The sequence below is a fragment of the Solanum dulcamara genome, chromosome 8 (genome assembly GCF_947179165.1).
Source record: "Solanum dulcamara chromosome 8, daSolDulc1.2, whole genome shotgun sequence".
In the NCBI taxonomy this organism is placed as follows: Eukaryota; Viridiplantae; Streptophyta; class Magnoliopsida; order Solanales; family Solanaceae; genus Solanum; species Solanum dulcamara.
This window is the reverse complement of record NC_077244.1, coordinates 73074589-73086588: the sequence shown is the minus strand read 5'-3', so window position 1 is coordinate 73086588 and position 12000 is coordinate 73074589. Positions and strand designations below refer to the sequence as shown.

The window sequence follows — 12000 nt, the reverse complement described above, 5'->3', positions numbered from 1 at the left end:
ATCCCTACTAGTTAATACTAATACAAAGTCATATGATTGAGATATATATATTCATTTCTCAATATACAATTGAGATATATATTCATTTCTTAATACTACTATTATTACAATAGTTCAGGATTGTTCAAAATCTAAGAGAAAAAATCAATAATTCAAACTAAAAAATTATTATTGAAGTATCAATAATGAGTTATTTAGTTTAACGATTCAATAATAGTTTAGATTTATTTTCTATCAAGTTATCAATTTTATAATAATTTAATATTTTTTTTCTTAACGGATTAAACAATAAACCGATAATAGTTGAAAATAAATTTTGTAGATTTAGTATGTTTTACTTTTCAGATTGTGCCAATAATGTAAAATTAGTTGATTCCTTTTATTAAAAAAATGATCGATAAGTCAGTGTGATAGATTAATTTTCTTAATATTTTGTGCTGCTAATACTTACTATTTTAAACTGGTAATTTATATAAACTTTATTTCAGGTGCAAATTCTTTGATAATTTAGGGAATACCCGAATAGACTTTATTTGACACATTGTCTGATTTTCAATTTAAAAAAATAAGAATTGTGTGAAATCTCTAATAACAATCAGTAATTAATTAATTAATTAATAATTGATTAATCGATATATTAATGGTGAGTTTTTGGCCAAAAAACATTCTTAAACTATACTTCAAATTTAAACTACATCCTTAAAATATCTTTTTTGGCCCACAACATCCTCAAAGTATTTGAAAGTTAACAATTTTCATCCTTTTGTTATATATTGTCAAAAAACTAAGGAATCCTACAAAAACATGTACAGTTCACGTAACTATCGACAAAAGTTATCCTGCATAATGTCATTACCTGTTGTAAAAAGTTCATGAAGAAAAGACTATTAAAAATATTGAACACTAGTGCTTGATGAAACAAAAAATGTTAGGAAGGTGTGATGATACATAATCTGTTCTTCTTCTCATTTACTAACGAAAAGAAATTGGAGCTTAATTATCTTTACCTTTTTTAAATCCAAATTATAGTTAGATCAATAATTTTTTGGGGCAATGTGATATTGAGGTTATCAAAATTCTGATTATGTCTCGTATTCAACTTTCATTCTTTATTATTTGACATGGAAGTCTCCAACAAACACCGCTTCTAGCAGATTCAATTGAGAAGAATTATATTTCAACTGACAAGTTTTCTAATATTAAATAACACGAAAAATAAATGGAAAAAAACTGCTAATTAAAATATTTTGCATAATACTAAACTCAATTACCGAAAAATTTCACAATAATATTCTTTGCATATATCATAATACTAAATACGAATGAGTGACATAATTTTATGGGATTTGTTAGTTTCATGACAAATTCTAGTAGAATGATGAAAGTTGTTAATTTTTAAATACTTAGAGGTTATTTTCTGCTAAGAATAATATTTTGAGGATGTAATCTAAATTTAGAGTATAATTTAATAATGATTTTGACCAAAAATTCTCTTAATAGTTGTCAAATAATTTAGTATTTCTATAAATCGATAACCGATAAATCAAATTAAAACCTTCAAAATTGAATCGACCGAGACAGCCTACTAAAATCAATTAGATACTTAAAAGATCAAATTCTCATTAGGAAAAAGATATTCAATCATGCACGATTCTCTATTCATCAGTCAGTCCTCTCATCGTTTCAGTTTGTGATATTATTTTTTTATTAGTTTGTTATAAAAATTAATATATTTTTATAATAAGAAATAATTAATTCTACATTTTTTTTATCCTTAATAAGAAATTCATATAATCACATAAATGTTATATCATATTTAAAATCATAAGTTTGAGAAAAGTTTATATTCACATACATGCTGTGATATTTTTAAGATGATAAATTTTAAAAAATCTTTATGTCTTTCGAAAATCCATGTCCATTCAAATTATATCACAGAAGCTTAATAGAGAGAGACGAGAGTAGATGTTGTTAATTTGATTCTCCCATTCATAAATTGAAATATGAATATCCATATTTCAAAAAAGAACTGTTGGGAAGCAATGGGATCAGAATTACTATTGCATATAGAATATCCATTAAAGCAACTTAGGAACTCACATATCAAGCAAGTTATAAGTGCAATAAATTGGGTACAAATTGGATGAATCGTCCACTTATATATTACTCCAACAAATAAGATATCTGAACAACTTAGTTATCGCTAACCAACTATCGTACTTGTGCATCTCTTTCAAATACACCACTATTTCCTCCAGTATACAAAAATGATTTCTGGTCAATGCACGTACACATTATACAGACTTTCAGTGCTGAACTAAGGAGGCCAATTCAATAGCCTGTCTGATGTCCGACACTATTTTTGGTTTGAAATTGACACTGATTTATGATACAGATAGCGCAAATAGAAGTGTGGTATATGTTACTAGTTCAACTGTTCAAGGATGAAAATATACTATTATTATGCATTCAAGGCTAGAGAGGAAATGGTCACACGATCACACAGCTTAATTTTATATAATCCAATATGTCAACTCCGGATGGTTCAGCATATACTTGATACTGATACGTTAAACTGAAATTGGAAGAAACTTACCACCACTCGGTATTACACCAACCCAAGAATGGCAACAGCTAGGCTGAAAGGTCCAGAGTCTTATTGAATGAATGAATCAGGCTTCATCTCTCACTTTATTCAGCTCTTCCCTCATCTCAGTTTCCTACTTGAACATATAAGATCTTGTGCTAAAATTGTCGTACCTGTTTATCTAGTTTTCTAATGGACCGTTAAATGAACTCATGTGAAATTGAGACTCTGCAGAGATACAAAAGTTGGAGATCCTCAAGAAAGAAACCTGCAGAAGACAGAAATTGTCGAGTTCTCACCTGCAATACAACTATTTCCAGTTCACTAGAGAAAATACAACTGACAGATCCTCTGGTGAATTCCATTGTTCAGCAGCCATTTTAACCGGATGTTTGCAACTGCACTTAATATACAGATGATCATGCCTTAAATATCTGCACCTTCAGCCTGTCTATTTTGAGCATTCTCTAATGAAATTGTTTTTCCCTTGCTCTCAGAAACTTTTGCGCCATCTGCTGCTCTCTGTGTCTTTGAACTCTCTAGAAGCATGAGCTGATTTTGCAGAACCTAGATAAATAAATGTAGTTTCCATTGGTAAATATTTACACGTCATATATACATACATACATGTGTGTGTGTGTATGTTAAAGATCGAATAAGGAAAAAGTTTACCCAAGAAAAGAAACGCTAAGAAGCAATCTTAAAAATGAGAATCCAATCCACTACAATGTGATCTTCAACAGGGTGAAGGCTATACATCAATTTGCACAGCTGTATGTCCATGCCTATCTCAACCCTAACAGCGTATTAAATACAGCCCATCCCCCCTCCAAAGAAAAATGTTGAAAAAGAGAATTGAACAATCAAAGCATTGAGTTTGGCCACCAAAGTTGCAAAGTAACCATTAAAAAGGAGTTTTGCTATTTTCTTCAATAAACATCACCAACCCTTGGCCCTCCTCCCTCCCTGAATTTCTACAGAATTTCATCTGCGGTGATTTTTTCGACCAACAGAGCTGAAGTCCCATACCAAAGAGAATAAATTTTAAGAGCTTCAAAATATTTTAAGAAAAACAGAATAATTGAACTTGTTGAAGTGTGTGAATATCTCATTTAAAAGCTTAAGTTATTTAGAGAGATCACACTTATATTTACTTAATTATATTCTCATGTGTCCCCTCACATGCGGGCTTGATTCTTTTTCATGTGCCAAGCACGCGGAAATTCTTTTTGATAACGGGTAGTGAGACTTGAACCCAGGATCTCCGCCTGCTCTAATACCATGTTGAAATTTTGTGAAAAACTTCATCTAAAAGCTTAAGTTATTAGAGAGGTCACACTTTCATTTACTTAATCACATTTTCAACAGAACTAAGCCTAGAAATTATCTCAACGATGATTAATGCATATTGAAATTAGCAATATTTACAAACATAAAAGACAGATACTAATTAACCAGAAAAATGTTCATACCTCACTCTGCTTCTGTAAGAATATCCTATGTGCCTCGAGTGGAGTATCTGAAGTACTAAGGTTACTCCAGGAACTATCTCCAAAAGGCATGTTAGCACCAGGATATCCTGAAGGACCAAAACTGCTCTGCAGATAGTAAGCAAAAGGCATATTTGCAGATTGATGTTGCTGTAACCATTCATTTGCAGCACGCTCTCTTTCTGAGTCCACGCTGACAGAACTGACTGGTCCATAGGACGGAGGAAATAGAGCATATCCATGAGACCTGCAAGCATGAGAGCAATTAATTAAAGTTCTTTCACTGTGCTTAAAAGAACTACAAATTTTCGGAAATAAAGAAGACAACCACCCCCTTGTCAACAGCCAAAAGAGAGAGAAAAAAAGGGAAGCCACCACCATCCACCTCACTCTGCATCTACCACCAGTTCACACAGCATGATCAAGGAAATATATATTGGAAGTCATTTCCCATGCAGTTATGGACAACTTGATTAGCAATCATCTGCTAAAGTCAAGGGTTCCATGACAAGCCAAATCTCAAAGGAAACTCAATGAATAAGATTCTGATCCCACAACATGACAAGTGCTTATGTAGATATCTTCAGAGGATGCCAATCGCATACATCGGATGCCCATTCATTTCTAATGTATCCTGTACTTTGAATTTGAAGAAATTGGTATTCTTTGATGTAAATCAAGAAAACAAGTGGGGGCTAACAGTTATTACTGCTTAAAAAAAATTGAGGCCAACAGTTACTTGTTCTTAGAAATAAAAAGGAGTGTATGAACAATAATGGAACATGGAGAAGAATCAACGTAACTGTGCTTATCAAGGAAGATAGTCAGGGAGGTTTCAGGCTTTATATGCACTTCTGGGCGGGGGGGGGGGGGGGGGGGGGGGGGAGTTCTCATAAATATGCAAAGAAGATAAGCAATACAATGTTGACATAGAAGAGAGACCTATACTGGGGTAGTGTTGGTGCAGAAGGATAAACAAAGGACTGCTCATAAATTGCAGCAGCAGCAACTGCAGCTTGGAGTCTAGCCTGGTGCTGGCTAACATAACCGTTTGTCCTAGGATTTGCTTGGGAACCTTGAGATATGCTCGCTAAACTTGTTCCTGCGACATGACATCTTTAAGATAAGAGATTACAAATGACAATCCACAAGTAGGGACACAACTATTCAGTGAACAGCACATGAAATTTCTTCCCAAAAAAAAAAAGAAGTAATTTTGTTCCATTACAATCATGTTATCTTCAGCTATAATCAACATACTTCAGCAGAAGTTTAATGCTCAAAACAGCTTATTACAAACAAATGGGTGATTTAACCGTACATCTTGTTTCTACTATAGCAAAAAAGCCATGTTGAGAAACATTTGGAAAATGAAACATCAATTTCCAGGTGTCATTCAAAACTAACTTATTAAAGTTGATACACAATATAGAGAATAGCCAGTTTTAGGTGATACCTTGCTGAGCATATCGGAATCCTGCAGCATGCGTCCCATTTTCAGGTGGTACAACAAGAGCTCTGCAAGTAGGACACGTGTGCTGACGTTCTAGCCATGACCGGAGGCAATTGACATGAAAGACATGTCCACAAGTAAGTTTCTTGGCAGTGGTCATCTCCTCACGACAAATGATGCAGATAGTGTCACCTCTGCAACAGCATTAAACATAATCATAATGATGAAGAAAACATATATATATACCAAGACTCTAGTAGTGAGAAACTTACCCATTGAGCTCTTCCGGTGTAGCATCTGGAAAATGAAGATTCATATTTGAAGTGATTTTTCGATAGCGTATGTAATCAGCAACTCGAGTCTTGAAGTTGTGGAATGTCTCATAAAGCTTCCGAATTAAATGCAGAGGCACACCATAATTGCTGAAAGTCCAGGGAAATAAAAAAAATAAATGAACACATAATAGTGGGTCAAAAAGAGTATAAATAATATGGACAGAATTAAGTGGTAAGAAAAATTGTACGCCCCAGAATATCCATGAAAATAAATAAATAAATAAATAAATCAGAAGGAAAAGAGGGAATTTTAAACACAATACTGGATGAAAAAAAAAATTATGATTGCTTCTACCAAAAGGCAAATAAATATCAGGAGAACAAGCAACAAGGACCATGCCTAAACTAAACTTTTTTCTAACAATTTGATTGTTAGTGCCTAAACTAGAGTTTAACCAACAGCCCACCCTTCCTGCGTAATTGGATGATTTCCGCTTGCAGGCATCACATGATTATTTTCATCTCTTGATGAAACTCATGAAGTTTTTGCTAGCATTATTATGTGTTTCAACAGGTCCCAATCTAACTACATAAGAGGATGGGAGATAGAAACCAGAACATTATCAATTGTTGTGTAATGCAGTGAAAATTTCTTTACCTAAAAAGGAGGGGAGAAAAGATGTATTCTACTTTACATCAGCTACAAAAAGTTTTTGAAGCCCTAACAAATCTCCAGGAGCAAAAGGAAAAAGGACTTGCTCTTCAACAAGGATGGCCTAGCACTACATTTCCAAAAGAAAGTAGCAAGACATGGGAGAAACAGATTTGTTTTACTGATCAAGAATTTCATCAAAACATGAAAAAGTTTCCATTTGGGAAACAAGCAACAGAGGTATACTAATTTGAGCCTATTGTTGAGCGCCTTTACCCTCTATCCATAAGCAATGCCACAACTAATCGGTCACAAAATGTGCAAATAGAGATCAAATATCCTTTTATCCAAATACTTGAATAGGAAAATACAGAATAAATACAGAAGTTTCTAAGATATCTATAAATGTGGCACACCTGAATCAGCGCACAAACAGCCAATTATCCTATTGCTGGCCGAAAAGAAAATTAACAGCTCTATGATTAATGCTTTAGTCCCATACTATTTAGCAGCTTAGAAGTTCCTGAAGGAAAGTAGATCCAAAAATTCCCAGGGATAGTAGGGCAAATGTGAAGGAACCTCTTTATCTTTCACTACTATTCACTAGAGAGAACGAATGAGTTCAATTAGATACACTGAGAACACCATGTGGAAGTCTATGCTATTTCACAAGAACGTAACATGCTTGGACCAACTCTGGAGTCTTTTGATATCAGTATTTACTCTCTCAAACCAAAAAAATGATCTCCTGCTTTCCTTTTTGGTCCATTCCTTTCCTTAAATGATAACCTTTTCCCTTTACTATTCATTACTTATAAATGATACACAAGAAGCTTCTTCTTTTTTTTTTTTAAAAAAGTAATTAATAAGAAGGAGAAGGAGGAGAAGCAGCAGAAAATAATAAAATAACATAAATTTGACTTACATGAAAATCATGAGGAAGAAGCACATGTACATAGTCAAGTGGATCAAGTCCCGAATAAGTTCAAAGTAGAAAGTATATATGGCCTTCCTCTCCCATTGTCCTTCCATCAGCATGTCACGTACATAGAAAACATATTTTACAAATGTTGCAACAGTTGTTGTAGCAAGTATCATGTACCTGAGAAATAATGGCAAAAAGGTAAAAGGTTAAACTTCACTAGGGAACTGGATATGGGATACATATAATATGATCAAACTGCACTAGGTTAAACAATGGCAGCCATATGGTCCAACTGCACTAGGGTAAAACAATAGCAGCACATTGACCAGAGTTACTAAGCAATGATGAATAACCAGAGTTACTAAGCAATGATGACCAGAGTTACCCAGCATACAGAAGGTAGAAAAACCATTTCAAGTAAGCACACCCCTGAAAGGTCCTGTCGATGGATCTTATGTTGTCACCATATAAGTTAAAATATGCACAAAAGCAATGATGAATAAGCCAAGAATGATAATTGACTATATTCACCCATACAACAGTCATGTGAGTTAATGCATAACAAAGCAAGGATTTCAAAGCAAACAGTGAATCATGCATTTAACTATTCAACATTGAGAAAAATGACCCCAAGAGATAGAGAGTGGGAAATAGGGTGTATGAGTGAGTACCTTTAAATGATCAAGATTTTCAACGTTTGGTTTTTTAAAAAACTAATCATCTACACAAAACCTCTTCATCATCTAGCATTATACTGATTAAAACATCTGCGTCCAGTTTGAGTAAACCAGTGCAAGAACTACATCAAAAAATAAACAGCATTTGCAGGTGCAAAGATCCAACACAGTCCTTTGCCGTCCCCAGTAGATAGCAAATTATCTCTGTAAAGTATCATATAACCCCATGTCCCAAGCCCAACTAAGTGTTTACATAAGGCAAAGGCATGAAACATGTTTGTGTAACCCCCCCCCCCCCCCCCCCCCGAACTAGTGGTATCCGATCTAATGAAGCCGTACTCCTTCCCCTGGTATATATCTCAAATTGTACCCAAAAGCACGACTAGACTAATAGTAGATCTTTAAGGAGCATAGCACATATTCAGACGGGAAAAAAAACTACAAATGAATTAGAACAGAATGGCTTACTCAAACACGAAGAAGAGAGAACCAGAAGACTGTCTTGTCTGTATCAAATGGTTCATGTAGTTGTACAGAAGGAGACTATCTATGAGAAGGAGGAAGCCCATGAAAGAGACAATGCGAATGTGGGACAACTTAGTAACAGCTGGAGTTGTTTCAATGTACTCAACCCGTTTCTGGGCCAACCAATGCAAAGCCTTGATTAAAAATAGTGTGGTAACCATGGTAATAAACGCCATGGAGAAGTCTTGCCGGAAAATAGTGATTGCGAAAAGTATTTCCATGAGTTCCCGCCATGACTGCTCATTTAGCCTCTCCACTTCTGCCTCTCGAAGGGTGCCAAGGAAAATTTTCTTGGTTAGCTGCCACAAAATGCACATAACGGCAAGACCCATGTTGAGGAGAAGCACCAGACTGATCTTAGATGTCGATAAATAAACCATTGCAGGGTAAAACTGGCCTCTACTACTAAAGGCATGATAAATGACAGCTAGTGAAGCTATTATACTAAGCCCAACATAAGTTTGTACTCTCATCATTTTCTCTTAACCCTGTCACACAAAGCCACTATTCAGTCAATTAACGAGCATTCCAGATCCAATCAAGTAAAAATGTCTGTACGTATCATGTCAAAATTCAAACATGTGCAACATATATCCATATATGACAAAGTAAAATCCACTCTTTGAAGATATAATAATCTTGATAGAGAAAAAGATATATCAATAATTATTAGAGACATCAATAATAACATTCCATAACATAAACGGAAGGGTCCATGTGGCAAGACTAATTATGATTCAAGGGATATCTAAAACTAACTGTTATCAAATGCCTATATTTGGGAAAGCCAAAAATTAAAATCACTCGCTCGAACGCTAGAACTTGGTAAATGACTTCATCACATATGCAAACAACTCTCAGGGGTCGTTTGGTATGGAGGATGGGATAGACAAAGTTATCCCAGCATATATATGGGATAACTTATCCCATCATTATAGTAAATAGTGGATAACTTATCCCATCATAATAATCCTGGGACTAACTAATACCCTTAACCAAATGCAAGATAAAAATAAGCTTGCATTTTATCTTGGAATTATTATCGCTTATTTGTCATACCAAACAACCCCTCAATGTTGTAAATGTTCCATCTTTTATGATCTTATTCCCTTTTTCCTTTATGTATAGGAGTCCCAGAAAATTAATTAGTGATAGTGAAAGAGAAATTAGTACACATCATGACTTCGGATCCTTTATCACATCAAGCAAATAACCGTGAGCAAACACTAACCAGGGAGAGTGTGATGATGAAAGTAAAAGTACAGTGGAAAAGTTAGTATGTCTATTGAAGCTGAGGCATAGCTACCTCCATCTCTTTAACAAGATTTAAGCGTAGGGGCAGAGCTTGAGGTGAGGATCTTTTGGAAATAGCCTCTCTACCTCCACGAGACAGTGGCGAGTTTTGTGTACACTCTGCCCTCTCTACACCCCATTTAGTGTAATTTCACTGGGTATGTTGTTGTTGTTGTTGTAGGCAGGGGAGAGCTACAGGATGGTTGCGGGCTTTTGGTTCAAACCCTGTATTTGTCTTTAAAATTCATTGAATGTACACATTATTGATTTAGAACTCAGTATCTTGAAAAGATTATAATCCAAACCAGGAAAGCTTCAAATCCTGACTCCAAGTCTGAGTCAACAGAAGAGATTACATCTTCTAATGGGCTCTACCAAATTAAAATTCAAATATACAGTTTTCTAAATCGATCCCTTGTAGTTTAAGACTTTGCAACATCTACGGGAATTCCAGAAATAAAAACATCCAGATTATAATAATAGATTTTTAGAACAAAAGTAAAGATGATGAAACAATTTTCGGTGACGGTGAGTTTCATTTGTTCGCAAATTAGCAACACAGAGAGAAGTAAATAATAAATCTATAAATAAAGTATAATTTACCTGTTAACTTTCCTAATCTTCCTGCTGATTCTAAATCGTTTATTGCTAAGCTTTGCGCCGATAGCAAGTGCTTCGCGCGTCGTTGTGTAGGAAATCCCCAATTGTTGTCCGCCACGTGTGGACACGAAACTCGCCCGACCCGACGGACCGATTGGTTAGATTAGTGAGGTTTTAACTTTTAATATCAAAATATTAAATTTTGAAAGAAGTATATAGACGTTTCAATTAGATATTTTTAATTTAAATTTTGAAATTATTTTTTGATAATCATATAAAATATCTTTTTTAAATTATATACAATTGTCTATTTAAGATTGATGGGTATAATTAAAGGAGATACATAATTTATATGATTAACTTAATTTAACTTAACTATCTAAATAACGAATGAAAACACACATAAAATTAATTTAAAAATTGAATAAAAAATGTATTATTAAAACACTTTGAGCTGAAAATATTATTTTGCTGCAATAAAAAAAAAAAAAACATATTTGACTCGATATAGCCTAATGATATATCTAATGACAATGATGTGTGTCTAGTAGATCTACTTAATATGCTAATAATAACATACGTATTTTTTAGGAAAAATTCCCCAAATCAACACGTTTTAATAAATAATTATTAATTTTAGCAATATTTTTTATTTATTATTATCTATAGCAATACATAGTAATATTACGATATATCTATCATGTATTAAAAGTGAATTATAAGTGTTTTAAAATATATCATGCTTGTTTGTTAAGAAATTGATACAATGTATTAAAATATGTGATAAATATATTATCCATGAATAAAACTTGTATTATATGATTTTTATAAATTATTCTTGGTAATATGTATTAAAATTGTATTAAAACTGTATTATAAATATATTATAAGTGTTCAGTGAAAAAAATATTATTGCTATAAATGATAAATATTTTCTTAATCAAATACATTTATGTAAATTTTCATATTTTTTATTATTATTTTGTATTTGTAATACTACTTTATTAAGAACCTGTTTGGATGAGCTTAAAAAAGTAACTTTTATATATGAAGTGCTTTTAGAATTTTGAAGTGCTGAAAGTTATTTTTATAAATAAGCAGTTGAGTGTTTGGATAAAAATGCTTAAATGAGGAAAATGATATGAATTTAAGGGTTAAAAGAATAAAAATGATAGTTTGGAAATTTAGTTAAAAAATAAGGAATATAAAAGTAATTTCTATGGTCAAAGAAAATGACTATAAGCACTTACAAAAAAAAAGGTTAAGAATCCTAACTTTTTATTTTTGAATTTAAAAACTTTATGCCTTAAAGTTAGCATTAGACAAATACGTCCAAAAATTAAAAAGGAACTTTAAGTTGGTTTTGTCCAACTTAAAACTATCCAAACGGGCTATAAGAGTTTGAAGTGTCCAATTGAAATATCAGTTAGTTCAAATATTCATTAAGCCTATACAATTATTTCATATCATCTCTTAAAAACCCTTACCGGAAAATCTTCAAATTCACCGTCAAACTTGAGAAG

The 12000-nt window shown here is 33.1% G+C and overlaps 1 protein-coding gene across 6 annotated transcripts; it reads right to left on the bottom strand.

Annotated features, from left to right (window-relative positions):
• Positions 1–2139: 2139 nt before the first annotated feature.
• LOC129899505 (ERAD-associated E3 ubiquitin-protein ligase HRD1B-like) lies at positions 2140–10642 on the bottom strand. Of its 6 annotated transcripts, none has more exons than XM_055974497.1 (9): positions 10481–10642; positions 9891–10112; positions 8528–9072; positions 7383–7559; positions 5803–5952; positions 5534–5724; positions 5020–5179; positions 4060–4324; positions 2140–3154 (listed from the first exon to the last, which is right to left on the bottom strand). In XM_055974497.1, exons 3-9 carry the CDS (start codon positions 9058–9060, stop codon positions 3014–3016), a joined length of 1617 nt encoding a protein of 538 aa, XP_055830472.1. In that variant the 5' UTR covers positions 9061–9072; positions 9891–10112; positions 10481–10642; the 3' UTR covers positions 2140–3013. The 6 variants fall into 6 exon arrangements, with proteins under 6 accessions (XP_055830472.1, XP_055830471.1, XP_055830469.1 ...); XM_055974496.1 differs by having other exon boundaries at positions 9891–10102; XM_055974494.1 differs by lacking the exon at positions 9891–10112.
• Between the last annotated feature and the right edge of the window lie 1358 nt (positions 10643–12000).

What these genes read in the sequence shown, in the direction of transcription:
- LOC129899505 (XM_055974497.1), bottom strand. Translation starts at nt 9,060, where the DNA reads ATGATGAGAGTACAAACTTATGTTGGGCTTAGTATAATAGCTTCACTA. An exon ending in TCTCTCTTCTTCGTGTTTGA is followed by an intron (nt 7,560 to 8,527) that starts GTAAGCCATTCT and finishes ATTATTTCTCAG; the next exon opens with GTACATGATACTTGCTACAA. An exon ending in TTCTTCCTCATGATTTTCAT is followed by an intron (nt 5,953 to 7,382) that starts GTAAGTCAAATT and finishes CTGGACTTTCAG; the next exon opens with CAATTATGGTGTGCCTCTGC.